The 27,572-nt window shown below is 48.1% G+C and overlaps 3 protein-coding genes across 9 annotated transcripts in view; 2 read left to right on the top strand and 1 right to left on the bottom strand.

Moving 5' to 3' along the window:
• Positions 1 to 6,735, top strand: part of SSBP3 (single stranded DNA binding protein 3) — a 55,705-nt gene extending 48,970 nt beyond the window's left edge. For both annotated transcript variants that reach the window (XM_027748751.2, XM_027748752.2), the window contains 9 exons: positions 2,035 to 2,099; positions 2,207 to 2,255; positions 2,512 to 2,547; positions 2,750 to 2,804; positions 3,256 to 3,326; positions 4,080 to 4,158; positions 4,395 to 4,423; positions 4,606 to 4,707; positions 5,266 to 6,735. In XM_027748751.2, the coding sequence (XP_027604552.1) occupies positions 2,035 to 2,099; positions 2,207 to 2,255; positions 2,512 to 2,547; positions 2,750 to 2,804; positions 3,256 to 3,326; positions 4,080 to 4,158; positions 4,395 to 4,423; positions 4,606 to 4,707; positions 5,266 to 5,295 (516 nt within the window). In that variant the 3' untranslated portion in view covers positions 5,296 to 6,735. The remainder of the gene's footprint in view (positions 1 to 2,034; positions 2,100 to 2,206; positions 2,256 to 2,511; positions 2,548 to 2,749; positions 2,805 to 3,255; positions 3,327 to 4,079; positions 4,159 to 4,394; positions 4,424 to 4,605; positions 4,708 to 5,265) is intronic.
• A 4,678-nt stretch (positions 6,736 to 11,413) lies between these two features.
• MRPL37 (mitochondrial ribosomal protein L37) lies at positions 11,414 to 15,430 on the bottom strand. Its single transcript, XM_027748787.2, has 7 exons — positions 15,032 to 15,430; positions 14,617 to 14,800; positions 14,035 to 14,150; positions 13,358 to 13,543; positions 12,917 to 13,074; positions 12,200 to 12,403; positions 11,414 to 11,639 (listed from the first exon to the last, which is right to left on the bottom strand). Exons 1-7 carry the CDS (start codon positions 15,417 to 15,419, stop codon positions 11,562 to 11,564), a joined length of 1,314 nt encoding a protein of 437 aa, XP_027604588.1. The 5' UTR covers positions 15,420 to 15,430; the 3' UTR covers positions 11,414 to 11,561.
• Positions 15,398 to 27,186, top strand: LOC114002663 (NADH-cytochrome b5 reductase-like). 6 transcript variants are annotated; one of them, XM_027748797.2, is made up of 7 exons: positions 15,398 to 15,587; positions 16,827 to 17,006; positions 17,854 to 18,002; positions 19,161 to 19,248; positions 22,347 to 22,451; positions 24,259 to 24,462; positions 26,089 to 26,425. In XM_027748797.2, the coding sequence occupies exons 2-7, from the start codon at positions 16,830 to 16,832 to the stop codon at positions 26,290 to 26,292; spliced, it is 927 nt and encodes a 308-aa protein (XP_027604598.2). In that variant the 5' UTR covers positions 15,398 to 15,587; positions 16,827 to 16,829; the 3' UTR covers positions 26,293 to 26,425. The 6 variants fall into 6 exon arrangements, with proteins under 6 accessions (XP_027604598.2, XP_039236551.1, XP_039236552.1 ...); XM_039380617.1 differs by having other exon boundaries at positions 16,827 to 17,048; XM_039380618.1 differs by lacking the exon at positions 15,398 to 15,587 and adding an exon at positions 15,730 to 15,767 and having other exon boundaries at positions 16,827 to 17,048.
• Positions 27,187 to 27,572: the final 386 nt, after the last annotated feature.

Below are 27,572 nucleotides of genomic sequence, written 5' to 3'. Positions count from 1 at the left end.
CCCTCCAATAGCACTGCTGCTGTGCTTAAAATCCTCCTTTCCCTGAAGGATTGCACCCAAAAAAACCCCGGCATTCGCCAGCGTGGCCTGCGCCAAGGCGAGCGGCGGCGGCTTGCCCGGGGGAGGTTGCTCGCTTCCCACTTCCAAAGCTCGCCGAGAAACTTGGAAGTGGCGAGGGCGCTGTGAGCGCTGCGTGGGATGGCGGCGGCTCCGGGAGCCGGCAGGAGTTGTGAAATGTTCAGAGCTTTATTTTTGACTCCACCATTCCCTGTGTACGTACATTAGGGAGAGGTTTTTTAAGAGGCAGCCTTTCCCTGGAGAAGCGCTGGGCTTCCCAATCTGGCACCCGCGGGCGCTGCCTTCCCCCAGACATCCAGGAATCGACGCCTGCACAGGCAGCCACCAAAAATACCAGCCCTAGCCCAGCAGCCCCTCACACCTTGTGTGCTCAAGGCTTGTTTTTCTTTAAGCTTTGCATCAGGACACTCCTAAATACTCCCCACAGTATTCCAGAGGGCTGCAGAGCATCCAGCCAGGACATCCCGGCGTCCTGACAGCAGCTCCTTATTACACACCAGTGATGAATCATCCCTTTCAGCTGGTTGCTGCTGCCTTTTCCCTTTAATAGTCCCAGTTGTTTTCTCTGCAGAAGCCAGGACGGGGTTTGCCAGCGCCTCTACGAAGAGGATTTGTAGCTCCCTGGGTTTTGGCAGTGTCTTGCCAGAGCCCGACATCCAGGTCGCTCAGCACAGCTGCGTTCCCTCCCCACCCTCCCTGAGCATCTTTCAGCTGGCTTCGTTTTCCAGCCTTTCAGCTCCAATTAAAAACGCTGAGCCCTTTTTCTTTTTTTTAAACAAGGGGTTTGATGCTGCTATTCAGTGTAAATGGCTGAAATTTCAATCAATTAAGGACTTGCCGGTAATTTGTTTGGGGAAAACCCTTTTCTTCCTCTTCAAAACAAACTTTGGTGATGCCCTCAGCAGAGCACCATGTTCTGATGTATCCATAAATCCAGTGAAAAATCGACAGCACTGAAGTATTGTACTTAAAATCCAGCTTGAAGCACTCTGAGGGGCTGTGGAAGGGGAAGTGGCCAGCCATCACTCCTTCTGCTGTAGCAGTTTTTTCTTTAAATGGCAGAAATACAGCCCAAAAAGATTCAGTACAGGGAGGGAGGTGGAAGGGGAAGAGTGCCAGCGCGACCTAAATCTGGCTGCACGTCGCCTGGAGGGCACAGGGAGCAAAGCTGAGACCAAATGGAGCGCGGCATTCGAGGGATTCCTCTTCCTTCGCTGCCCTGGGCTTGGCTTTGTACTAGAGCTGGTTTTAGGAGATGGGGGATGCAGATCTGAGGCTCCCAGTCCCAGCTGGAGGCTAAGCCAGGGTGGAATAAGCCAGGAGAGGAGCCTCAAGGGGCTGCCTGCCCTTGCCTGCTCCCCATGGCTTCAGACCCGCTCCAGGGGATAGAGCAGAGAGCTTGAGAGCACCAGGAAAACAAGCTTGGCTTGGTTTTCCCTGCTCCAGTCGTCATCCTGAGAGCAGGGGATGCTCCATTGCAGGGGAAGCTCATGCAGCCTTTCCCCATCCTTAAAATGCAGCAGGAACCTTCCAAGCGGTGCCTTTTCTCCTCCTGCCCTTGTTTTCTCCTCCTGCCCTTGTTTTCTCCTGCACAAAAGGACAAATCTAAAAGGCTGTTGTTGGCACCAGGGGCTGGGAGTGGATTTGTCTCCCAGAGTTGGGAGGAGGTTGTTTTCCCTTCAGCCATGTGGCCTCAGAGAGCAGGGAGGGGGAACTTTGGGGCTCAGCCTGGCACCCATCCATATTGAGCTGCCTGTTTTTTTATAAATATATACCAGTATATAAATATATATACCAACTGCCTCTACATTCATCATCATTAATATTTTTTTTTATTAATCTCATTTTTGCAAACAGACCTGCTTGGTTTTTTGTTTGTTTATTGGGGATTTTTTCCCTTCTCTTGTCTGGTGTCCCTTCCCATTGCAGTAGACTGACCCTTGGTTATTGTTGCAGAACTACGGCAGCGGCATGAGACCTCCACCCAACTCCCTAGGCCCTGGCATGCCTGGAATTAACATGTAAGGCAAACCCCCGCACTGGGATGTTTGACTGCTGACTCAAGACTGCAGGACTGTACAGATTAAAAGACAACATTCATTTTTTTCTTGTTTAATTTTGACCCCAGGGGGCCGGGTGCTGGTAGACCGTGGCCGAACCCCAGCAGTGCTAACTCAGTGAGTATCCCACGGTCCTTGGAGCAAGAGCAGGGTTGGTTGGGAAGTTTCCTGCAAAATGGGGCCATTCCCTGTTAGCTGAATCCTGCTAATGAGAGGAAGTTCCCAGCCTCTTGCTTAGACTGCTGGGCCCTGGGACTCCCATCCTGGCCAGGCTGAGATGACAGTGGGGGCTCTCAGTTGTGTCCTGCTGGGAGCCAGCCTGTGGGAGCCCCTGTGCACCCCATGGCTGAACTTGGCTCTCTTCTCCCTACAGATTCCATACTCTTCTTCATCGCCTGGTACATACGTGGTGAGTCCTCCTGCTCCATCTGTCCATCCTGTCATCGGGGCGCAGAGATGTTATAGAGTTCATACGGTTTGGGATGCAATTGGTGCTGTGGGAAGTGACCAGGCTGGCTTTGGGGGTGTGAGGTCCAGCTGGTGGTTGAAAACGTGGAGAGGTGGGCAATGCTCATATTTGCACATCTGATGCCTGCTTTGTCTCTCTGCAGGGTCCGCCCGGCGGCGGTGGTCCCCCAGGGACACCCATCATGCCCAGTCCTGCAGGTATGAGCCCTCCAAGACCCCCTTCTCCCAGGCCAGCCCTTCAGGCTCTGCCCCTTCCCCTGCCAGGAGACCCCCATCCCTTGGGCTGTGCCCACAGGCAAACAACAGATTTTGACTTTCTGGGGAGCGAGTGGCATGGGCTGCTTGGCTTTGGGATGGCATTTGGGGATGTTCCTACATCCCCCTATGAATCTGGTATCTGGGGGGCTCAGGAAGGTGAGGAATTGCCTCCCCACACTTCCCAGCCAGGAGCTGAATTATTTTTCACAGTTGAATTTCTGTGATTAAAAACTTTGTGGATCTTCATTAAATACAAATTAGCCAGAAAATGGTGGTAGTTAGAGGGAATTTTAGGTGATAAAATACAAAAGAATGAGTTCAAGTGGCATGAGTTTGTTTTAATTAAGAAATGAATTAATCACCCGACTTACTGGGCTTCACTGTTCCACAGATTCAACAAATTCAAGTGACAACATCTACACAATGATTAATCCAGTACCGCCCGCAGGCAGTCGATCGAATGTAAGTCTGCTTTCTAATAATTTACATATCAGATACCATAACAAATCATAATTAACTTCATCAGTTGAGAGTAAAGCAGTTTAATTGATTTCAGCCATTTGTTACAAAACAGAAATAAAACAAACCATCAAAAAGCGATTAACTCTTGGGCAACTTTGTTAATTTTTTATGCTTACTAAGAGAGCAGCGGTCCTGCTGCTCCGGCCGAGGTGGTGGCAGCTGCGTGCCCAGAGAGGTGCTGGGGTTTGTAGGATGCAGGCAGCCTTAAATCTCATTAGATGCTGGTTGGATGGAGCCCTCTGTGTTGCCATGGCTCTGAGTCTGCCACTCAGCCGAATTTTATAGGTGAATCCACAGGACCCCTGAGGCCTCACAGCCTCAGGGAGTGATACGGCCCCAAGTTGCACAGGGGAGGTCTAGGCTGGATATTAGGAAAATTTTTTCATGGAAGGGGGTGTCAAGCACTGGAACGTGCTGCCCAGGGCAGTGGTGGAGTCACCATCCCTGGAAGTGTTCAGGAAACATGTGGATATGGCACTGAGGACATGGTTTAGTGGTGGTGCTGGGTTGACAACTGGGACTTCGTGATCTCAAAGGTCTTTTCCAACCTTAACAATTCTGTGATTCCATGATGTGTCCCATTCCATGGGGGATGTCTTGTGGGGGGGAGAATGTTCCCCAAGGAGCCACCGTGGCAGGTATTTGGGGTAGTTTTGTGACTGATTTTGGTTTTGTCACCTTTCTGTTCCTCAGTTCCCGATGGGCCCCGGCTCTGACGGCCCCATGGGCGGCATGGGCGGCATGGAGCCCCATCACATGAACGGATCGTTAGGTGAGCAATGGGCAGGGGGCTGCGGCTCAGGGAGCCACGATGGGCCTTCACTCCCTGGGGACACTGGCTGAGCATCCCAGTGCCTGCTCCCGTCCCAGGGTCAACCCACAGTTCACACCAGTGGCTCAAAGCAGAGCTGGAAATCAGAACGGGGTGTGGGGGCAGCCGAGCGGGGGGCACGAGGCCATGGCTGCACGCTCAGTAAGGCTCTTGTCCTTTCTCTCCCCTCTGTGCAGGGTCAGGAGACATAGATGGACTTCCAAAAGTAAGTGGGTTGCAGGGTGGGTGCGTGGGCTCCCCTTTTCCCAGCACTGGGGTAGCAGTGTGACCCTGATGGATGGGGACATGTTGGGAAATGTGACTGGGGTGGGCAGGGATAGCCCTGCCCCCATGGTGTTTCATGGAGCATGGGGACCTGCTCACCACCTTCCCTCCCATCTCTCACAGAATTCTCCAAACAACATAAGTGGCATTAGCAATCCCCCGGGCACTCCAAGAGACGACGGGGAGCTGGGAGGCAACTTTCTCCATTCCTTCCAAAATGACAATGTGAGTGAGTGCCTGCCTGGGGATGGGGAGACAGTCCTTGGGGAGAGCGGTGGGTGCCTTTTGGACCTGGATTGTTCTGTGTGTGAGCTGCTCTGGGACAGAAAAGTGGGCAGGAAGAAATATGCTGGTGGGTGGAAGCTTGGGGTCCTTGGTGGGATGAGTGTGTATTGATGGAGGGGAGAGGATCTACAGGAATGGAGAGGAGCTGGTGCAGATGCAGCCAGCTGTGCCGACCTGGCCGAGTCGAGGCTCTGTGGGTGGCTACAGACATCCCTCTGCTTCTTCCTCTATTAGCAGCATATACACGTGTGCATGTTAATTACTTGTTTTAAATTGCATCTCACCCCATACTGTTCTGCTGATTTTCTTCCCGGAAAAGCAAGTTACAGTGCACATTATGCCCTGATAAATTTGAGTCTCCAGCATATCCTCTCCTCCTGGTTTATTAGATCCAATTAGGTTGCTGTGTAGTTGTCATCAGCCTCCTTTTGCATCCCCCTTCAGCGGCCGGGGATCTGACCTGCCTGGTTTCTCACCCTGGCTCTGTCTCTCTTCCAGTATTCCCCCAGCATGACGATGAGTGTGTGATTTCCCTCCCCCTCCTCCTCTCCAGGATCAAGAGAGTCAGCTGCCGTTCGGAGGATCTCAACGAATTATGCAAGAAGAAGAAGAATCTAGGTGTATGGGCAGGGACACGCGTGGCGGGGGCCAAAACCCCAGGTTTAGTTTCATGCAATAAAAAGGCTGAACTTTTTATTCCATAAAACATGAAGGACAAAACTTAAAATATTTCAAGACATGACAAGACCCTTCTTTGTGCAGAAGGGTTTATATATGTACATGACACTTCTTTTTGGAAACAAACGGAAGCCTCTAGCACCCAACTCCGATCTCTTTGCTTTGTTCTTTTAAATAAAGACAGAAACCGAACCTGTTGTATGTTTGTGCCGTGCGACACCAGGAAGCTAGTCTAGATATGAAATCATGTTGTCTCTGTTGTAGTCATTTTTTTAAATAAACTGGACAGTTTACAATGGTGGTTTTCGTTCAGAAGGCCTGTTTTTCTTTTTTTTCTTTTTTTTTTTTTTTTTTTTTTTTTTTTTTTTTTTTGGTTTTGGGGTTTTTTTCCCTTCTATTTTTGGGGGTTTTTTTGTTTGTTTGCAGCACAACGCTTCCTCCTCCAGTTAACAAGATCTGCTTTGGGGAAGAGACTCCACCACCTCGTTATAAACTTGTTAACGCAGGTGACCCCTTCTAGGATCACATCCTCGAATGAATCGTGATCTTGCTCTCTGTGACTGTGGCATGCACTGTGTTAGTCTTTCCCCCCCTCTCTGAATACAAGAAGAAATCTCTTGTCCCTCCTTTCCCCAGAATCCTTCAGCTGGTTCACTGCAAAAATTGATTTTTTAAATATTTTTTTTTAATCCACCGAAAGAAAGAGTAACTCTGACCTGGGACTTTGAAACTGTGATCTCCAGCTAACTTTGGGATTTTCTGGGGGTTTTATTTGCTTTAGGGGTATTTTGGGGGGGGGGTCTTTTCTTTAGAGATGTGCTCTTGTCAGGATTTCACTTATCTATGATTTGGAACTGGATGGAGATATTTTTTAAGGAATTCTTGTTGTTAAAATGTAACCTTGCTATTCTGTAGGCTCGCTCTGTAATAAGAAAATAAAAATTAATGGCAAGCATCGAAGGCCCTTCCTTCTGGTGGGAGAGGAAGGGATGAGCCAAGGCGGCGGGTTGGGATCTCTGTACATGACACTACCCTGTAGTTTGGTCTTTGTTTTTCTGCAGCTCCCATTTCTGCTCCATGTATATCATATTCTGTAAAATATTCTCTCCCTTGGATTTGACCTTTGTGCGGATTATTGAAAGCATTGTATCTTGTTTCAGTGTTTTTTCTTACCTTGTAGTCTGGTTCGAAAATTACCGAGAGGGGAAAAAAAAAATAATTATTATACATTGTAGTTTGTGTACGATATTTGTTGATAATGTTTTATTAAAGGGATGTCTTTTTTCCGCACCCCTTCATTGAAATGTTTTTGGGGGACATTTGGCTTGTTTTTATTATTCTGACTGCAAGACATGAGATGACAAAACTTCTTTTTTTTTAGTGTGTAATATGAGTTTCTTTTTTTTTTAATGTTTGCCTTCCTTTTCCTAGGCATTTTCATTGTGCTTTACCTGTAGAAAGTTGGTGGGGAGGGAGGGGCGGGTGGGATGGGGGTTCTGAGGGAGTCAGTCTCATAGTTACAGTCAGGTTAATATTTTCCAGGTAATAACCAAACACAGATTTCTTGCGTCAGCAAAACCCAGGGGCTCCCCTTTTCTGCTTCACATCTTGTTCAGGTTTGGGGGGTTTTTTACCTTTTTTTTTTTCTCTTTTTTTTTTTTTTTTTTCTCACGTGAGGAAATGAAAGGACCGGTTTTAATGTATTTTAAAATGAATAGCTAAATTATTGTCTTCATTGGTATCGGATGGTTTTTTGAATGAAACGGTTCTCCCCCCTTCTTCCCCCCTCCCCATGCTGTAATAAATATCAACATAAACATTTGATTTCAGTGCTCTGCTGTTTGTTCCTGGTGTTTGCTGCCAGACCCAGGGCGGGAGTTGGGTATTTTTTTCCAACCTTTATCAAGGACCAAACCCCAGGTTTGGGATGTGGGAGCAGAGGTGATGCAGAGCTGAGGGAGGGGGCTGGAAGTTGGCCCCAAAAGGGATCCCAGAGGGATTTGGCTGCGGTGCAGGACCTGGGGGGCTGGGAGAGGTTTGGTTTAACAACGCCCACTTGTTTCTTGGGTTATTTTTTTTTTAAGCATTTTGAAAATTTAGCTTTTAGCCTAGAAAAATGGTTGGTGTTATCTGGACTGGACTGAGCTTTTGCTCGCTGGACTCTTGGCCTCCCTGCACCCAGCCCACCATGCTGCAGGCAGAGGGGGACTTTCAGGAGCTAAAAGGGGAATATTTTTTTTGTACACTGACCCCCAGGCTTTCCTCATTAGTGGCTGGAGGAGACAAAGTGCCAGTGTGGCAGTGGAAGCAATCCCATGCAGCAGCTCCCTGGGAGAGGAGCTGGGTCTGGCCACCTCCTGTTGCTGGAGTCCTGCGCTGCTGGGAGGTAAGCAAGGGAGAGGAAGACTCGAGTGTTAGCTTCAAATATATATATATATATATGTATGTATGTATGGGGCTTGCAATGGGATCTGCTTGCAATGGGGTCTGCCCTCCTCAGGCAAGGGCTGGCTGCAGTGCTGGGTGGGGGTGTGCACCATTGCAGGATCAAACTCAGCTTGAGGCTCTGAAGGAGCTGCTGGGGGTGGAGAAGTGCAGGCGAGGCTGACCTGGTTCCCTAACGAGCAGCATCAGAGGCTGCTGGGGGAGAGATTGAGACTTTTTAGGCCTTTACGTGGGTGGTTGCAACTGCTGGGTGCCTGAAACGCTCCTGGGAGCTTCTGTCTGAGACTTGTTCTCTGCCTTTGACTAGTTCAGGCAGGCCATGGTTGGCTGCGAGTGTGCAGCTCTTGCTCCTTGCAGGAATGTTCAAGCGTGGGCAGTAGACTCAGGGAACTGTGGGCTTGGGGAACTGTGGGCTCAGGGGGCTGTGAGCCATCCCGGAGCTCTACCTGTCCTGGGGAATGCTCCCACCTGGCACCAGCACCCACAGTCACATCACTGCTGCAATTCCAGCAGCGAGCACTGTGCAGTCATGTTTGGTCATGGATGCTTGTGGAGCAGAAGGCTGAAAGGACAATGCTTTGGATGGCTGCTGGGTTTGGGAACCAGCCAGAGAAATGACAGCCTGCAGAGCCCATCAGCATGTCATTAATGGTGTGGCTGAGGAGAGGGGTGTGTTTTCACCCTTTGCTACCTGTGCAGGTTTGCTTCCAGGTTAATGCCACAGATGTCCATGTACAGGGTCCGCAGCCGTGTCCCAGCATGGATTTTGGTCCAGGCAATCACATCCCCTGTGCTTTGCAGGAAGTAGAGTGTGAGCATTGTCCATCACTTGGAGTCAAGCAACCCCCAAGGGTTAAGTTGATGCTGATGAGGAAATCCTGCCCTCCCAGCTCCCTGGGGCCATCCCAGCTCCCTGGGGCCATCCCTGCCTGCACTGCCCATCCAGGCCCTGCTCAGCTGCCCTAAGCACCAGGCTCCTGCACTGCTGCCTGTTTCTATTGCAGGGCATAGAAAAGTCCTTCCCACTGGTTCTTAAGGGTTACAGGCTAATTTTATTAAATATCGCCATGAAACTGCCAAGTTCCCTCCTCTAAACGTCTCCTGGGCCCAACCTCAGGGATAATTGTCTTCCCCATTAGTTTTCATTAAATTAAATGCAGGAGGAGGATCTGAACAGCCAGGGGCTCCAGGCTGAGCACGGGGTGTACTTGCTGGCATGATGAGTGCAGCCCATGGAGCTGGATTTTGCACCGGGAGTGGTTCAGAGGAAGAGAGTGTGGAGTGGTGGAGCTGGGATGGCACTGTGTGCATCATCCCCAGGCTGGGGACGGTGGCTGCAGAGCTCTGCTCTGGGCAGCCAGGCTCTGCCAGGTCCTCGTCTCAGGCTCCCGTCACCCCGTTCTTGCATGTTCTGCTTCCCTGGCTGCCATTCATTAAAAGTTAATGCTTGGCCCTTGGTCCATGCTGAGGTAACACCATTTGTCTGCTGACGAGCCTTTATAACTTATTGATGCCAACTCAGATGAGGCTCTGTGACCCATTGTTGGACTCCCGGTCCCACCTCCCTCAGCTGGGCCGATTCCAGCAGGTCACACTGGAGGAACTGGGAGAGCTGAACCATGCTCAGCGCGCTCAGGGATACCACAGACATGTGGTAGGGGCTGCCTGGTCCATGGACCACAACAGATCAACCTGAGCATCCGTGCCAGGTGCCAAGCTGGAAGCCCCACTCTGCCTCCCTTGAGCTCCCCTGCAGGACCTCAGAGGAGCAAACCCTGCATGAGGATCAGCTGCTCACACGTGAGTGCTGCTTCGCCCTGGCCTCGGGTGAGACCAGCTCTGCCCTGAGCACACCAGAGACACGGCCTCCATGCTTGCGTGTGATCCCCTCACCTCCAGCAGCTTCCTGATGCCTCACAAAACCTCTGAAGCTTTGTTTTCCCACAGATCTTCCCGTCTCACTGCTTCCACCATTTTTTAAAACTTCCTTTGCTCTGCCTTTATCCATCCCTCCCTGTGCTCATGCTTTGTCTCTGTTCAGTTTGGAGACAGGATTCCAGCTTCCCCCGCTCCCTCCTCTTCTGCTGCCTGCCCTGACAGAGATGTCTTTGTTGAGAGGTAAAAGCATCTGTAGGGACTTTTCCTCTTTCCCTCACAGACCATCTACACACAGGTTCCCACATCTACTAGGAGCAAGGGAGGTGTTTCACCTCTCCAAGCCCCCTCCCCGCCACAGATGTTTTTCCAGCAGGCTTCCTCAGGGAACCTCTCTGCTCAGGAATGCGAACAGGCAGCTGGCTGCCCTACAGGGCTTCCTCCCTAGGACGGGTAATGATCCGAAGCCAGAAGAGCAAAGGGATGTCAAGCAGGGTCCATGTGACACAGCAGGGAACCAACAGCCCGAGAAACAAACACCTACAGGCTCCACAGACCACGGGTGTACTAAAATATATTCCCAAATACCAGGATGCAAACCACAGACCTCAGTAGATATACACTGATGAGCTGAACTAGGCATCCCTTGAGCAGGCAGGATTAACATGATTCAGATCAGTGCAACTCTTACTAGATTATTTCTCTTTCAAGCATTTCTCCTAACTATTGAGGGATTTGTTAATTTAATGTACAGCTCCCGCAACCCAATTTACGGGGTGCAACTGTTGTTCTCAAATGTGACTGGTGGATGTTGGCTGAAACCTGCAGAGTGGAGCTGCCTGATGGACTGGAACACACAACTGGGGTGTTCATCCAGGTGGTCAGAGACCACAAAGCAAGACCAGCCTCTGACACGAGACACTGAAGAGAAATGAATTTCTTGGAAATATGCTCTTCCACACCTTAAAATAGCACAGGCTGTCCTCTTCTTTCCCATGTGCTGGAGGGTATCAGAACTGCAAAACATTCTACATTTGGCTGCAGCTAATTTAGCTTTCATTTTACAAAACCCACACTAATCCCCCCATGTTAAAAAGAATACGCTTCCTGCTCAGTTAACTCTGTGTGGCAGGAAGAAATTCTTCCTTTGTATTTTTAGCAGCAAATACCAGCTACAGGCACCAAAGTTTCATGCTACATTCTACACCACTTTCCCTCCAAATGCAGAGGTCTCTTCATCCAGGACTGGGGGGATAAAAGAACTGCGGTTCTACAGATCCAACAAAGCAATCTCTCCGATTAAGTGCTTTGGGAACTAAGCACAGGGCAGCACGACGCATCCCGCAGCAGCCAGGAGTAAAACAAAGTCAAAGCCAGGCAGAATGAAAAAGGCTCATGTCTTAGGCTCCCCCCTTGAAGCTTTGTAAGTCTCTTCTGCATTCAGAGGGACTCAAAGCAACCTCAGGAATAGGTTTGAGTCTGGCTCTGTGCAGAAGCTCACTGAGAGCAGAGCCTGCGCAGAGGAATAATGACTGGCTTATGTTCTTTCCAGGCAATGGAGGAAGAGTGCAGGAAGATGCATTTGATGGCTTCTCTAACCCAAATTCAGAGGTGAGCCCCTAAAATGAAAGAGTTTCTTCATGCACTATTTAGTTTAAAAAAAAATATTTTACTTTCAGTAACGATATAATTTATTTTTAAAAGTAAATTAATCCACCTTTCTTTAATTATGTGATGGTTCTGGCAAAGAGAAGCAGCAGGTACAGTTGGTGAAGTATTTTCATTTGAGCTGAATTTCACACAGTTCCATGCAGATACAGTGCCAGAAACTTCTTGAATGTGTCTGGCTGAAAGCCATGAATTCCAACGGGCTTCTGCAGAGAAAAAGACACGGATGCTCAGTTTGCAGTGAAGTGATTAATGTAGACAAACAACGGCTTTAAACATGCTTGAATAAGACTTTCAGGCGTGGTAGCTTCTAAATTGTGCTCTCTTCCCCAGAGGGGTTTGTGTGGGGGTACTTCCACTGGTGTCAATCTCAGAGAGCCGAATCCCTCTGACCATCAGTGAGATGCCCTCCCAGTATAACCAGTGCTGACAGCCCCGTGCTCTGTTTACAGCAAGGCTGACAGTAGCATGTAAGCACTTCCTTCATCAGAGCTGGTTTTAAACAAGCATATTATGAGATGGTGGATTACAGACAGGGATATCTGTACACAGGAGTTCATATTAAGCTTGGCATGTGGCACATCAGCACTACAAACACTCAGGAACCGTTCCCCTCAGGAACACCTGCTTAGGGAACAACTAGGCCAGTGCCCATGTCAGGTCCCTTCAGCTGGTTTAAAACCTGCTGCAGCTCTGCACCAGCTCTCAAACCTCCTGCAAGGTGAAAGGGCAGGATTTCCAGGACCATTTCCAAAGGTTTGCTTACCACTACAACTCTCTTCTTGATTTTTGGAACACACTGGGCTGTTTCATACAGTTTCTGATCGGAGTCGATCCACACTAGATTTTTTATGCCATCGTTAGAGACAAGGTCTGTTGTATTTAACTGGAACACCATGAACTGGAAGAGCTGGCCATCTGTGCCAATGCTTTGCACCACTATTGGCTGCTCCAAAACCTTGGGATCATTCTAGGAAAAGAAGAGGGGGTGGGGGAGAACGTTTTAAAAACCAGTTACTACAGAAATTGTATGAGTACTTGCTGATTCTGCATCTTAGAGTTGGTTTAAAGCCAAGATTTTAATAAATGTATTGTTACCTTGCCCAGAAAATTACTCTAGTCAAACAAGTTTTGAATGTAGATTTTGTATTTTAATTAAAATTCCTCCTTCAGCCAGCAATGAAGTGTCAATTTAAATACTGAGCTGTGGGATGGGTCAGAGTTTTACAGCTGAACTTACTCCCCAGTTCCTGCCCATTACCACCCCAGTGCGTGTTACATCACGAACACACTTGTTGCTGAGCGGAGGATTTCTGGATCAGGAGACATCAGTAACCTGAAGGTTGGGGTTAGACCTTTGGATGGGGAAGTTTGGATGTGAGAAGTACTGTAGCATGCCACGGCAAGGGAATTTCAGGACTCTCTCCACTTGCTGCAGCACTAGAGGGAGAACAAAGGCCCAGCAGCAGCCTGCCATACATACCCCATACAGCGCCTTGGCCTTGGCCAGCGCGTTGCCAAAAGCAAACATCAGCATTTTAGCACGGAGCTGTTCTGGTCTGAACCTGTCAGGGCAAATGATGGCTGACTCCAGGAAGAACAGAGTGTGAGGATGAGAGTAGGGATAACCATCTCTGAAACCTAAACAGCAGATAGTCATGTCAGAAATCACTCAGTAAGACACTACACAACCGATGTTCTCTCCCTTTCTCTTCAGGAACTGTTAAAGCAATTTGCTGGGGTTTAAGTTCTTCTCCATTGTCCTGCTTAGTCCACAGGTCTGGAGCGCTTGCACTGCACTCCTTTACCCAGCTCCTCTGTCCCCTCATTCCCACACATTCCCCCTCTCAGCTGCCTCACAGAAGGACAAGGGCTCTAGGTTAACCCAAACACTGACAATATTATTATCAACAGCTGGATTTACCTGTGTCATTGAGCTCTTTGTAGACATTCACCTCCTGAAGATCAATTGTAGGCAAGATGGGATGGAAGGTCTCCAGAACATGTTCTTTGGTGGCTAGGATCTCCTCCTTGGAGGCTACTGGTGGTATTGGGGCCATAGAGTTCATGAGTATTCCATTCAGGCCACGGACCTGAAGGAGAACGGATTCTGGGGAGGGAAATTAGACTGCATTCAAACACTGGTGAAATCAGATTAGGGAAACACGTACATTTCCTTTTACAAGTCTGTTCTGCAAGGCTCACCCTCTCCCCCTCACCTCCAAACCCATCTTAAATAGTAGTCCAGCTGTAGGTTCTTCTCCTAATATACCAATGCTAATTGCTGGTATTAAGTTCTTAACTAAACATACTTAGAAAAACAACAGAGAGAGACACAAACACACAATCAGGTCCAAGGCCCTGGTTCTCTTCTCCCACCATACTGTCAGTATTGTCTAACACATAGTAATGTCCTCAGGGAGAATATCCTGCCATCATCCAAGGCTGCCCATGCTGACAGCACTTTTCAAAACGGGAAGAATTACCTGCAGGGTTCCAGAAATTGTTTAACTTGCTCCAAGTCCTCATCCTTAAAGCCAGCAGCATGGTTACCCCTCTTATCTTAAAGAGCTAAATGCTTTCACCATGGCAGCAACTAACCTCTTTCCCATGTTGCTGCTATCCTGTAGTTTCTAGCCAACATCCTTTTACTCAGAGCAGGATACTTCCTAGACATTAACCGGCATAAATGTATCAAGTCTTCAAACAGCACTGGGCTTTAAAAGGAGAAAAAAACTGTTATCTAAAAATGGGATCATAAGGGCAGGCAAACGTTTCTGGGGCACAAATGATGTAAAATTACTGTATGTAAAACATATCACAGCATAACATTTCCAAGCAGTTAACAGAGATTGCAGATTAATATCACACACACCAATCCTGTTCCAAGTTGGCAGAGGTAATGCTTACAATTATTATTTTAAAAACTGATATTCTGCATCAGCTAGGAGTAGATCTCAAGGTGAAATAGAGACCTCGGCTTGAAAGCAGCTTTAATGTAGCAGAGCGTTTATGTCAGTGCTACTGTCAACATCAAAATTGTGTTTTATTGGTCGTTTTGGTTGTTGCCTTGTTTTAAAGATGACAACTTCACACAGCAAGCGAGTCTCTCAACAGTAGATTTGTGTTCGGTTCGAATTTTCCTTGTAGTGTTAAAAACTGTCCCTACAACTGCAGACTCACCAGAAACGTTCCCTCTTGGGAGCAACCTCTCTGGTGTCCCAGAACCGCGCGTGTGAGATCGCATCCTTCACCCGCTCCTCATGCTCCTGCAGCCCGTGGGCTGGGTTGTCCAGGATGCTCTGCACGGATAGAGGTAAACCTTCCACCAGCTTCGTCTTGGTGAGCCACTGCGCCTGCCGCACCCCTGCAAACACAACCCAACGCGGTATGTCACAGGTGACAGGGATGATCCAACCCAAACCATTCTGTGATTCTGCACTATGTTACCGAGGCTGCCAGGCAGCTCATGAGGCTGGGCAGGCTCTTCACAGCCCGTGTTCTGTTTACACTCTGTGTGAGGAGAAGCCTTGGCAGGCAGAGCAGGGTGAGTGCTGGTGGAGGGGGCAGCGCTGGGGGCAGAGCGGGTGTGTGGTACCTTCCAGCATTCGGACACCCTGGTGGCAGATGTAGCACCCCCGCTCCTTGTACAGCGGCATCTCCTCGTAGCGCGGCCCCGGCGAGTGCCAGGGGTCGTGCCAGCCGCGGTCCCAGGGCGGGAAGCGCGGCCAGGCCAGGCCGGGTATGTGGTGCAGCCGTCCCGCGCACGTGATGGTGTCCAGCTCCACCTGCTTCCGAACCGGCCGCCGCTCCACCACCCGCGCCAGCACCTCCGGCGGAGGCCCGCGCGTGGTCCAGGGCGTGCGCGGCAGCGGCCCGCGGTGGCGGGGCCGCCCCGCGCGGGTGAGGATGCCGCGGGTGAGGCCCCGCGCTGCCGCCCCCGCCCGCCTCAGCGCCACCGGCCCCGCCGCCATCGCCACTGCCATCCTCCTCCTCCTCCTCCTCCCTCCGCCGCCTCAGCGCCCGCCCGCCGCCATCTTGGAGAGGGACTGTCCCCCATCGCCTCCCCCGGTGACTGACGGCGGCGGCGGCCAATGGCGGGCGGGCGCGCCCCGCCGTAAGGGAGAGTCGGCAAATTGCCTGGCGGGCGGAGGGTAGGAGCCGTGTGGGTAACTGGGGAGGCGGGCGGGGAGAGGAGAGGCGGCTCCTCGCCCGCGGGGCGGGGGGGCACTTGAGAGACCGTCCCTGGGTGGGAGGTGCTGGGGCCGCTGTGCCCCCGGGGCGGTGTGTGCGAGCCCCCCGGGGCGGTGTGTCCCAGGCCCCGGGTCCGCACAGTAAGTGCTCGAAACTCTGTAAATCTGCCCAGCCCTGAGGGTTCCGGGTTCACCCACGGCCGGGTCGGGGTTACCCCTCGTTCACAGCCCACGTGTGCTCGGGGTTCCCAGCGGGCGCTGTGGGCAGCCGGACCAGTCGCCTTTGGTTCTCTCTTCTCCCTCCGTATCCTTAAAATAAGTGTATTCGTGTTGCGGGGGTGAAGGTTAATTAATTGACCTTGACAGTGAAGCTGCTCGAAGCGCTAAATGTTCCCGTGCTTCGGCTTGGTCACCCGTGGCTTCATAATTTCCTGTGGACCCCCTTGCGTTCAAAGGATACGGACACAAATGCATTGGGAGCAGCGTTAACCCAGCCAGTGTGTAAAAATAGCAGGGTCCCTGCGAGGTCTGCAGTGCGATTTTGGCTTGAGGAGTGTTTGATGTGTACAGCTCGCTTGGAAGCACTGGGAGCAAGGGATAAAATCTCCCTTCTTGTGCTTCCTGCCCTTCCCTATGTCTACATTTAAAGGCAGACTCAATGCCCATAACCAAAGAGTTTGTTTTCCTGAGACTTTGCCCCATTTGCCTCAAGTCCCTTGGCTCTAAACACGACTTTCAGCTCACTGCCCTTCCCCCTCTTCCAAAGCTGCACAACTCAGGCCACATCTGGTGGTTGGGTTTGTCACCCGTTTTCCTGGACTCAGCTGCAGATTTTTAAGATGTTTCTGTTCCAGGTGACCAAGCTGCTCTTTTGTAGGAAATCACCCCGGCAGAGCAAGCAGGATTAAAGAGCGTGGCTTTGGCTGGGCAGCCAGGCTGGGGAGGTGGGCCTGAGGCTGGACTAAGGGTCTGGGCTGTGATGTCTGGCATTCCTGCACTGGACAGTGCAAAAGCAGTGAGCACTCAAAAAACAATGGGGTGTTTCAGGCACAGATCAGCTCCAGGTTTTCAGTTTTCCCTGAGATACAGATGCACAATACTCAAGAGGGATTTTGTCAGTCCTTCTCCAAAAATGCCCGGCTGGTGAGCACATGCCGCTCTTTGTCATGCTGTTTTTGGTACAGGACTTGTGTTTTGCAGGCAATGAGTGGCAGTGAGCAGGACTGGCTGGCTCTCAGACCCCGGGAACCTTCTCCATCCCAGTGCTGCGGCGGCGGCTGCAAACCCTGCATCTATGACGTGTACGAGAAGGAGCTTGCACAATGGGAGAGGGCCAAGGCAAAGCAAGACAAAAGCCTTCTCACAGAAAAGAGGGAGCAGGTCAATTTACCTCCATCACATCCTGGAGCCTGTGCTTTGATGGTACTTGTTAGGGTCTGAGGTTGTGGTGATGGGCGAGGGATGCAGCAGTAGGTTCAAGTGGTGCCTTAAGAGATGGCTGTAAATGCAATTCCCCAAACTCTGCTTCACCCTCCCCCTTGGCTGCTCTCTCCCTGCTGTAATGTGATTTTCCAAGTGTCATGTTCTCCCTGGTGTCGCATTACAGCCCTGAATCTGCAGCTCTCCTCTCAGAGTTTCCTCGGAGAAGCTCTGTTTTCCCCACCTTTTTCATCTTCTCCTGATTTTTAGGCTCATATTTTGAGGCTGAAAAAAGCTGTATTGTGTGTGGCGGAGCAGTTGTCTTCAGAGTGTAATTTGAAGCTTGTCAGTGCCCTTTTACATAAGATTAACTATGCTGGGTCAAGCAAAAAAGATCAGCTGAAACAACTGATAGTATTTCCTGTTTGCTGTGGCCATCAGTAGGTTGCAAAGTTGCCCCCAAAGCGGTGCTTGGCGCTTTTAGCAGAATTATTTCTGTTTGTTTTTAGACATGGGAAAATGATTGCAGTGAGTCATAATAGGATGACCTTGCTGTAAGGTGTAAAAAAAAATATATAATTTAAAAAGAAGGTGGTGGTGGTGGTGGGGAAATGCAAGATCCCAAAGTGCACACTGCAGAACATGATAATGAATCAGCAGAGAGCTGGAATTTGCGCTGGGCCCCAGCGTTTAATACATGTCCTGAGTATCTCGGCTGCTAAATTAGCATGCACGTTTGCTTCCAGAGAAGAATGAAATCATAAAAGACACCATCTAACCAAGTAATTATTTATTGTTGTTCTTGCAGAGCAGTAATTCAGTGCTGAATCCAGATACATTCACTGCATTCAGCGTGAGCTCGGTGGAGCAGCTGACAGAGGACACCTACCAGTACAAATTTGAATTACCGGGAAACAGCAGCTTGCAATTGAGTTTAGGACAACATATCGTGTTAAGGTATTGTTCTCTGTGCTAGTTAAACAGTCTGCATTATGTAACCTAATATGTAGGGGTTTGTCAATAGACAAAGGCTTCATAGCAGGCAAATCGTGATTTCTGTACCTCCACAACGACACAGATGAAAAGAGCTCGTGAGCTCACTGGCTGCACTAATTCCATGGTAAAAGCCATTCCAAAGCTGTAGTTTTCTTCAGCATTATCCTTGCATCGGTGGGTCAGAAAGAACTAGGTGTGATTAAGAAAATCCATTTGCAGAAAGAAAGACTCAAAGAATAGATGTTACAACAGATGATTTACTCTAGCGTGTTGGAATGAAGACAATGAGCTGCACTTTCCCAAGAGCTCTGCACTTCAGCACCCAGGGTGTAATCCCAGTGCCCAGGCATTGCCTGACTGACTTTGAGCAAAACAACCCTCCCGTGTAGTTTATTGCTTGCCGGAAAGGGGCCACTTGGGGAAAGTTTCTGTTTCTCAGCCATCTGTGGTGATCATTGCCAGATAGGAAAAGTCCTGTTATGATGCCATTGATCTGCCTCTCTTGACGTTACTAGTAGGTTAAGAGCTGATGTGTGCAGCTGGTTTCTGCTGCCAGCACATGCTCCTCCTTCCAGCCCTGTCTCATCAGGCAGCAGAGAAAAAGGTTTGATCACTTCAATCAATTCTCGTGGTCAGTAGTAAAGAGCAGGGTGGATATATTCTATAAGACTTACAGGAAAATATAGTCTATATTGACAAGACCTCAGGTCAAGGCTGTGCCCTGGTTTTTGTTATTTAATTACCAGATGCTGACTGGACACAGAAAGTGACCCCAGCTCAAAAGGAACAGCAGACTCAAGCATGGAAGTGTTTTCTCCCCCCTTTGCCGCTCTTGCACATTCAGCCATTTCTCACAAAGCAGCTCAAACACCCTTCCAGGGGTGTGTCCCAGAGCTGGATGTGGTACAGTTGGGGCCACCACCGGGAAAACAAAAGGTGCCTTTAAGCCACTATGTTCCCCCTGGATTTTTACCTGTGGAAGGGAAGTGTTTTGCATCTGTGCACAGGCTGGGCCACTGGGAAGAGGACCTGCTGCCTGCCCTGTCTCCCCAGGGAGCTGCAGGAGTTTGGTAATCCCCAATGGCCCAAGTCACAGTGGGTTCCTCTTTATCTTCTCAGGGGAGTGGTGAATGGTTTGGAGGTCCAGCGAGCCTATACTCCAATCAGCCCTGGGAATGCAGAAGGTTATTTTGAAGTTCTAATTAAAGTAAGTAAGCCCAGACAATATGGAGTAGAGTCTAAGGTGCTGGGGACTGTGTTTTCTTTAGGAACCAAGCACGCTGGCAGCACTTGGAGTGAGACTCTCAAATCCCTCATGCACTGTTTCTGTCTTGTTTTGAAATGGTTCTGCTTTGTTGATAAAAATTGCAGTTTTTCCCCCAAAACTGAAAGCAGAGAAAGGTGACACACAAACAAGGGCTTTGCAGCAGAAGCCCTGTTAAGCACTTGGGAGAACCTCTTGGGTGCCTAGCAGTCAACAAGGTGGAAAGAGGTGCCCATTCTGCTTCTCTCGTATAATTTTGCCTTTTCAGTCTGTCTTTGAAATCGCACCCAGTTGTCAGCCCAGTTGAACCACTGACTTTGGGAAGTGTTTGCCCAGCCCTTATCCTTCCCACTGTATTTGACTCCAAGAACACCCCACAATAAAAAATGTCAGTTTGGTTAAAAATGTAGACAGACAGTGGAACAGGGAGCAGCTGTTCCTGGTGTGTGGGCAGGGCTCTAGAGCTGCAGCGTGAGAGGGTCTCCATGGGCAGAAAGGTGTCCCATGGACACAGGCTCCATCTATCAGGGTGGATGGGATGGCAGAGCCCTGACTGGGACAAGTGTCTTGGCCCTTCTGGAGGTTACCACAAAGTGTTGCTTGAGTTCAAAATTATTTTATAGGAGGTTTGAATAAAGCCTGCAGGGTCCTCATATATTACTACTTTGTGTGGCAAATATCGACTGGAAGAACATTTTTCCAATACTGCATTTGTATGTCACTAGTGATTCCTCAGGGCAGACCCAGACTTCAGTACAGGTGTGAAATTCAGAGAGCTGGGTATCCCAGGTGGCTTGCAGAGGATGACCACTTGCCCTCTGCCTGTCTTCCAGGATTTCATGTTTTTGGGGTTTATTATGCATTGTACATTGAAATACAAACCTTGGCCTTTAGAGAAGTGAACAGCTTCTGTAGGACACCTATGGGAGGGTCATTTCCCCATTCTTGTGGCAATTGGTGAGTGGTAGGGGAGAGAAGTATTACATTTGAGTTGCATTAATAGGATACATTCACAGGATGACTGTGAAATTTCATGTATAGCGGCTCATTACTCACAGGTTTTGCATTTCAATAATAATAGTAATGATTGTAATGATACCTTTCCTTTATATAGAACCTTTCATCCCAAAAGGAGCTATAGTTATTCTCGGGCAGTGACAAAAGAGGTTGGTAACACCCAGTGTAAAGCAGCCATTTTTATAACTCACTCTGTAGGTTGTGGTATATTTCACACTATTCAGGCAATTTTGGAAAGTACTATATTATTATTACTATGCAATCCAAGCACTGTTCAAACACTTCTCTCTCCTGTTATTATAGCATTGCATTTGTGATACTACAGTTAAGAGTGAGGGAGTTGCCATTTACAGAGCATAACCCTCTTTTTGAGTGATTTTATAATGTTAGGGTTTTTCTCCATGTAAAACTGGGTGTAGAAGTTTTCCCCCAGGAGATAATTATTTTTTTTCTTTTTATTTAGAAAAATTGGGTTTTAAACCCACTCAATCACTTCTCACTTCAATTTTTTTGGAAATAATTTTGGTGAAAGGAGGATTGTTTTAGTTTCCATTACCCCGGTCCTTTGGGAATAGGCAGTAACTGGGACTGACTTTTCTACCCTTGCCTTGAGTTTCCATATGTATTTGAAGAAGGGAGGTATAAAACATGCTCCTTTGATGCAACTGCACGCTCCTTGTGTGAGACTTAGCGCCTGCCCAGAGCCCTCTGAACATAAAATGTTTCTGACAGTAACTCAGAGCCTGGATGTGTATTTGATTTACCTTTTGACTGTAGCAACTGGTGCTAATAGTTCTTCAGGTTTAAGTGAGGTGTTAGGAGGGGAGGAGCGTCTCTGTTCTTTATTACCTAACACTGCTTGCAAGCACAAGCACATGCTCACTCTTTCTGAGCTGCTTTGTGGTTCACCAATTTTGTTTGCCTGCAGTGCAGCTTGGTGGCCAGCCAAGGCACTGGGGTGTGGAGCTGGGCTTCTCTCCAGTTTGTGTGCAGAAAATACCCCAAAATACGCTGCTTATAGCAAATCCCATCTTTTGACCTTCGGTTGTGTTGCCCTTCCCCAGGCTTATCTGTGGCATCACCTCTGCACCAGACCGCTTGTGAGCCGCAGCTCTTGGGCTTTCCTGCTCTTGCTGTTTGGACCAGTCCTTGTTTTCCGGCCACATCCCGGACCATGGCCGCTCTTTTGCTCACATTTGTTCTATTTAATCATAAAGGGGTCATACATACAGGGCATGGATGTACATCTGGCAAATAGCAGCAAGTTGCCTTGGATGAGCCCTTTATTTTCCAGCCTCTCCTCCCTGCTCTGTTTCTAGCAAGCACCAACCCTTTCTCATCAGTCAGGATTGAGATCAGCATTCCTGCAGGCAACAGCCTGGATAATATTGTTTGTGCCTGGTAGAAAGTAAGGCAGGTTATTTTGCTAATATTTTTCTTCCATGAGGCCAACATTAACATATTCTTTTGAAAATGTGGAGGCATCCCTTAGCATCCAGATGATCTGTTCTGAAAACAAGGGTTTTACAAATTAGAAACCTGGCTTTGGGTCACTAATTATATCAGCACAGCATCTGAGAGACTGAAATAAAGCAAGAGCTATGCAGTGTTTATATAACTAACAGTACCCAGAGGGCATTTCCAGACCCCAAACCCTGGGATTTGGAGAACACTTGAAGGCCTGGACTGTGCTTTGCATTCAAGACACTTTTCTCTGTGTGCTTTGTAAGCAAGAACTCTGATAAGCTTTTTCCAGTTTTGGAAATTCAGATTGCATGAGAGGGGGTTGTGTTTACATTATAGTCAGGCTGGAGTGGGTCCAATATGATTTAATTTAAATGTCTTTGTTTTGGGTATAACTCTGAGTTATTTTTTAAACAGAAAAATCTTTCTTTTTAAACACACAAAATGTTTTTTTGTCCCCTTTTTGTTTAAATGTAGATAACTTTATAATTGACTTTAAGCTGGGAAACTTTCCAACTGAGTATAATTATTCTTTTCTTTTGTGCAATGTTTTTTATTAGTGCTATGAAGCTGGGCTGATGTCACAATACATAAAAACGTGGAAAAAAGGAGACATGGTCTTTTGGCGTGGGCCGTTCGGAGGGTTCCCATATCAACCTAATAAGGTTAGTTCCCTAAGAGACATAGGATGCTTCACCTTGTGGCAGCCAGCTTTGTTCAATACTCTAAAGGGAAGACATCAATTTGATTGCTGTTTTCATTATTATTTTAGGGACTTCCTGGGTTACTGTACAGTGCTACAGCATTAGTAGTCAGTTGGAGCACGTACACCTTATTGAACTGCAGAATATTTAAGGAGGAAGAGGAGAGGGAGGTAGATGGGAGGCTGGAAAATATTATCAAGCCTCTGTGTTCATCATTTGCATTAGAAGTTCCTGACGTGCTTGACAAAGGGAACTTACTTTCCACCAGCAATGACTGTGGATCTGTTTTTGCCTGGTTTGACCCACATCGCTATTTTGTCACTGAGCACAAGAGAAGGGAAGGTGTTAATCTTCTTCTCTCTTGGGTGAGCAAAGGGGAGGTGTTTATCTTCTTCTCTCTCTCGGGTATTCCCTGAACTGCAGCAGCTCCAGTGAGGTGTCAGGTCACTCAGCCACTCCACAAACGCTGATCCCACCTGCCGATACCAGGCTGGCTGCAAAGAAAGGCAGATCCTGTTTCAGGGGGAGACTTCTCACACATACTAATGTGGTTACTTAATTCTGACCTTTCAAATGAGGAGCAAAACTGAAACACTGGTCATTAAGATCCCGAAGCTTTATGGGTTTTTTGGCTTCCTTTCCCCACCCCCCCCACCCCCCCCAACAAAAGTAAGGCTGTAAAATCTGAGTAGCTGAGCTCTATGCATATCAATTGTGTCCTGCTTCCTGAAATACTCTCCTTGCTGGTTTAGGTCACTGTTCCTTTCTCTTTTTAAAAGCTTCCAGATAATCATTTGGGACAGAACATAGCAATCTTGCCTAGAAGTGGTCTTCTGTGCAGGACCAGGAGTTGGACTTTGAGGATCCTGGTGGGTCCCTTCCAACTCAGCATATTCTGTGATGCTGTGGTGTGTGATCTGTGTACATGCAGTTTGCAAAGCACCTGAGCAATCTTTAAAACAACTTGCTGTGAAAAACTGTTTATTATTTAGGAATTATAACACAGGTTCTGAGTATTAGTTTTATAGTAAAATTTTTGTTTATCTGTACTTGCTGTCAGTAGAACTCCAGGACTCCAATTCAGGCAGATCAGATTAATTCACAATAAAATGCCAAGTCAAAACAGAGCACAAGCAGCCTCTGAGGGGTTTAGGTCCCAGTTCTAGCACTGGTGCACACTGGCTGGCAGCTTGGGAAAGTGCTGGGAACCTTCTGTCCTGCTATACACAACACCTTACTGCCTGAACATCCCTATTCCAAGTAGAGTGAATGTTCCCCCTTGGAGATGGAAAACTCTATGTGCTGCTGGTAGCTCTGAGAAAATTGAGATAATGCACCAGGAAGACATGTGGATCAGGATGGAGAAGAACCTGTTTCTTCCAGAGGTACTTCAGATTGTACTTTGCAGCATCCAAGACAAACACAGGGAGCATTTCCAGTGGGAGAAAACACACAGTGGGTCGGCAGAGTGTACTGCAGAATTGAAACTGAAACAGAAGTTGTTTGAAATCAAGGCTAGAGTTAGGATAAATTATTATATTTGGGTAAAATCCAGCTTCACTAAATTTGAGATATAAACCCTGGAAGTGCTATCTGTAATCCTTTGCAGAAAAATACATTCTGAGATTTGAATTTACCAGTGCATGACCTTCTGATGTGTTGTCTCTCAAGGGACCCTTTACCAGCGTGGCAGCAAGGAGGACCTGACCATAAGCACATCGATTTCCAGCCACCAGAGCTCATTCCAAATTCTCTGTTCTGTTGTTAGTATGGAGAACTCCTCATGCTGGCTTCTGGCACCGGCCTTGCACCAATGCTTCCCATCCTCCAGTCCATAACAGATAATGAAGAGGATGAAACCTTTGTAACTCTTGTTGGCTGCTTCCCTACTTTTGACAAAATTTATTTGAAACCTCTTCTGCAGGATTTGGCTCGGTACTGGAACATCAGAATATTTTATATCCTAAGCCAGGTAAATAAATGGGCATGAAGCACATTCCTTCAAGGGTTCTGTGTGCTGGGTGAGCCTCTGCCTCCTCCACTTCTCTGTGAGCACGATCTTAATTCTTTCTAAGTCATCCAGGCTACTTTGTGATCTGGTGGCTGCTGTGGTTAAACCTGCTACGTGTGTTTACAGTGTTACTAGTCTGGAGAATTTCAGGGAGGTGGCCATCGCTGCTTGTCCCTCTCTTGGGAGCTATTCTGTTGTTTTGCTGTTTTATAGTCACTATTGATTATTCCCCCCACTTCAAACAGTTGTTACTGCATCTAAACAGCAAATGAACTATTTTTTTCTTTCCTAATACCAGTGCCTTAATCCGTCCTTATCCTCCATTCATTGCTTATGACCAGAGCTCTCTTTTTCTGGTATGCTACCACCAACTTCCCAGCAATTATTTTTTCTTGCTGACCCATTTTTAAACTTCTAAAAGTTGTTTACCCCTCTGTAAAATTACTTTTCTGCCACGTTCATGGGATGAGGGCATACCTCTCAGTGGTCTTACGTTTTGAGCAGTCTTTTCATTTCCATTTGGTCCCAAAGTTGCCTGTGTTCTGCATGGATTTGATGGTTAAAAATTATTTCTGTCAGAAATAAGGATTCATTGCAGGGAGGTTATAGAAAGAATTATTTATGCTAAGGGAATGAATCCCAGTGCATTTTTAGTTTCTCGGATGAATCATTTTTTTGTATCTCTCACAGTGGAACTGCCTCTTACATTCTGTTCCACATGTGGCCTCGGCAAGTTGAGATTTGGTAGAGGGAAAAGTACTGGTGACTTGGACACCCCCTCAGCTGCTCTGTAGGAGCATAACCATAATTGTCTGTGGTGACACGGCTTAAATACCCTTTTCAGGGTATTTAAACTCTTGAGTGCTGTCTCGAGCATGTGGAGGTCTTGAAATTCAATCAGCAAAGGGCAAGAAACCCACCTGACCCCTGTCAACACTGTCTGCACTGTGTATGCATCTCTCCCTTTCTCCTCTTCTCTTAGCAGGCTTGTGGTAGTCCAAGACTGGCTCGTGCATCCTCCCTCTTGGGATTATATATCTGTCTGTGTCTGTATTTCACTCTGCTGCCTGTCACCACCACATCTGAGCACCTCCTGATTAATAGCAGTGGGGGAGTCCCCACTGGCTCTAATGCCACGGGACCTAAACACTTCTCATGGGATCAGAGCTGTGTTTGGAGCAGAGCTAGATTCTTTCAGTTTTGGTCAAGGGGGATGGGACTGAAAGAGACTTGGGAATGGGAGAGGCAATAGAGAGAAATAGACTTGGGATCTAGGATTTGGGAATAAGAAAGGTGCACTGGGAGGTGGTTCTCTAGGGAGAAGGTTCTGTAGCATTTATTAGTGATAGTTACACTCTGGTTTTGTTCAGTCCAACCTGAGCAAGTGGCCAGGTCCCATGGCAGGGAGAGATTTCATCTGGGCTTTGGAAGATGAATGCAGCTCTCAGGAAGGGTCAGTGCTACCCACATGGTGTCACAAGGGTGAAAGCATCCTGTGCAATACTCTGAGGGGAGGAGAGAGATTTGGCTGTAAGCAATCAGCTGTCCTTTTTAACATGACACACGGCAACCCTTTTGCCTTTTCAGGAAACTTCACTGGAAAAACTTCCTTGGAGCTATCAAGAAAACACATATACTGGTCGTCTCAATGAAGACTTGATGAAGACAATAATAAATTCCTGTCGAAGAAGGCCATTTGTATTAATCTGTGGCTCTTCTGCATTCAATGAAGATATGACTAGATACTTGAAAGCTGCAGGAATTGAAGAAAATTCCTGTTTTGTCTTTTAGCTGGATATTCCTGACCTGAGGAACCTTAGCCCAAGCCTTGGACGTCCTTGTTTCTCTGCAGACATTGCACAAAATGGGTCAGCTCTGTACACTGAGTTCCTTGGACATACATCTTCATAGGCCTTTCAATCAACTATTTGTCTCCAGTATGAGTCTCACTATGGAGTGTTTTAAGGACTGCGTGCCATTCCAGAGTGGCTGCTACAAGGTGTGTCACCCACACCTGAGGGAACAGTGTGGTAATTTTAATGGAAATCTTCAAGCGCAGTTTTAAGAGAGAGATCTCCTAAGGGGGTACTAAAACCATCTACATGCAGGTCTGCTCTAAAATGGGGACCAGGGACTTGCTTTGCAATCCATGTTATTCTGCAGTGGTATTGTGCCCTCTTAAGTGTCCAGAGGAGAGATTTAATCCTCAGGGAGAAGACTGCCTGGCCAAGGGAACAGCAGAGCACTGGCCTGGCAGTCTGGAGTCTGTGGGCTTCATTTTGGTTCTGTCATGTGCTGGGTGATGTCAGGCAAGTCACTTCAACCTCTCTGTGCCTCAGTTGCCCCATTATACACTAATACAGAGAAGGTGGCACTGATTTTCTCTGAAAACAACCTTTCCAACCATATATGGAAAAACTGTCCATAAGGGTGGATAGTGATGCCTAGTGAGGACTTAGCAGGCTGAGCTCCTGCCCTGACACAGCCTGCATTACCTACCCTGTCCTTAACCCTTGAAATGCTGCCTGGGAAGACAAAGAGTATGTCCTAAAACTGAGAGAACGTAACTGGGTTGTGGCTGCTATTTGTCAAGGAGGATGGGTGTTTGCTGGTGTTTGCTTTCCATGTCCCCTAAGTGTTGTATCATAGCCCTGGCTCATTAAATTGAACCTCTTTTCAAATAAACAGCTGTTTGTTTTTGTCACAGGACTCTCACAGGTGCCCAAGGGGGTTCCCTAAGCACACAGGAACACCCGTTGAGGAGTGAAAGCTTCAGGGGCTCTGCTGGGGTGCTCCCCTGTGGGGTAGAGAGCAGAGCCAAGGAGCTGCCTGGGGGATGGCAGCCTGGCACAGCCCCCAGCCTATGCACCTGGTCCCCCTCTCCTCTTTCAGTCCAAAATACTTCTGCTTTTCCTCCAAGCTATCTGCTGTCCACTCTTTTACCTTCTTAGACCACTGCATTTACTATTAACACCGGGAAATACAACCTTTCTGCACACCTTTGTGTTTTTCTGTTCATTCCCAGTCCGTGCTGTGTTGTGGTTGTGCCAGGTGATGTTGCATTATCATTC

This window comes from Pipra filicauda, unplaced genomic scaffold, assembly GCF_003945595.2.
Source record: "Pipra filicauda isolate LSUMZ 115617 unplaced genomic scaffold, ASM394559v2 scaffold19_size4547281_pilon, whole genome shotgun sequence".
Classification (NCBI taxonomy): domain Eukaryota; kingdom Metazoa; phylum Chordata; class Aves; order Passeriformes; family Pipridae; genus Pipra; species Pipra filicauda.
Note: the sequence above shows the minus strand (reverse complement) of the source record. Positions and strands in the feature narration are given on the sequence as shown.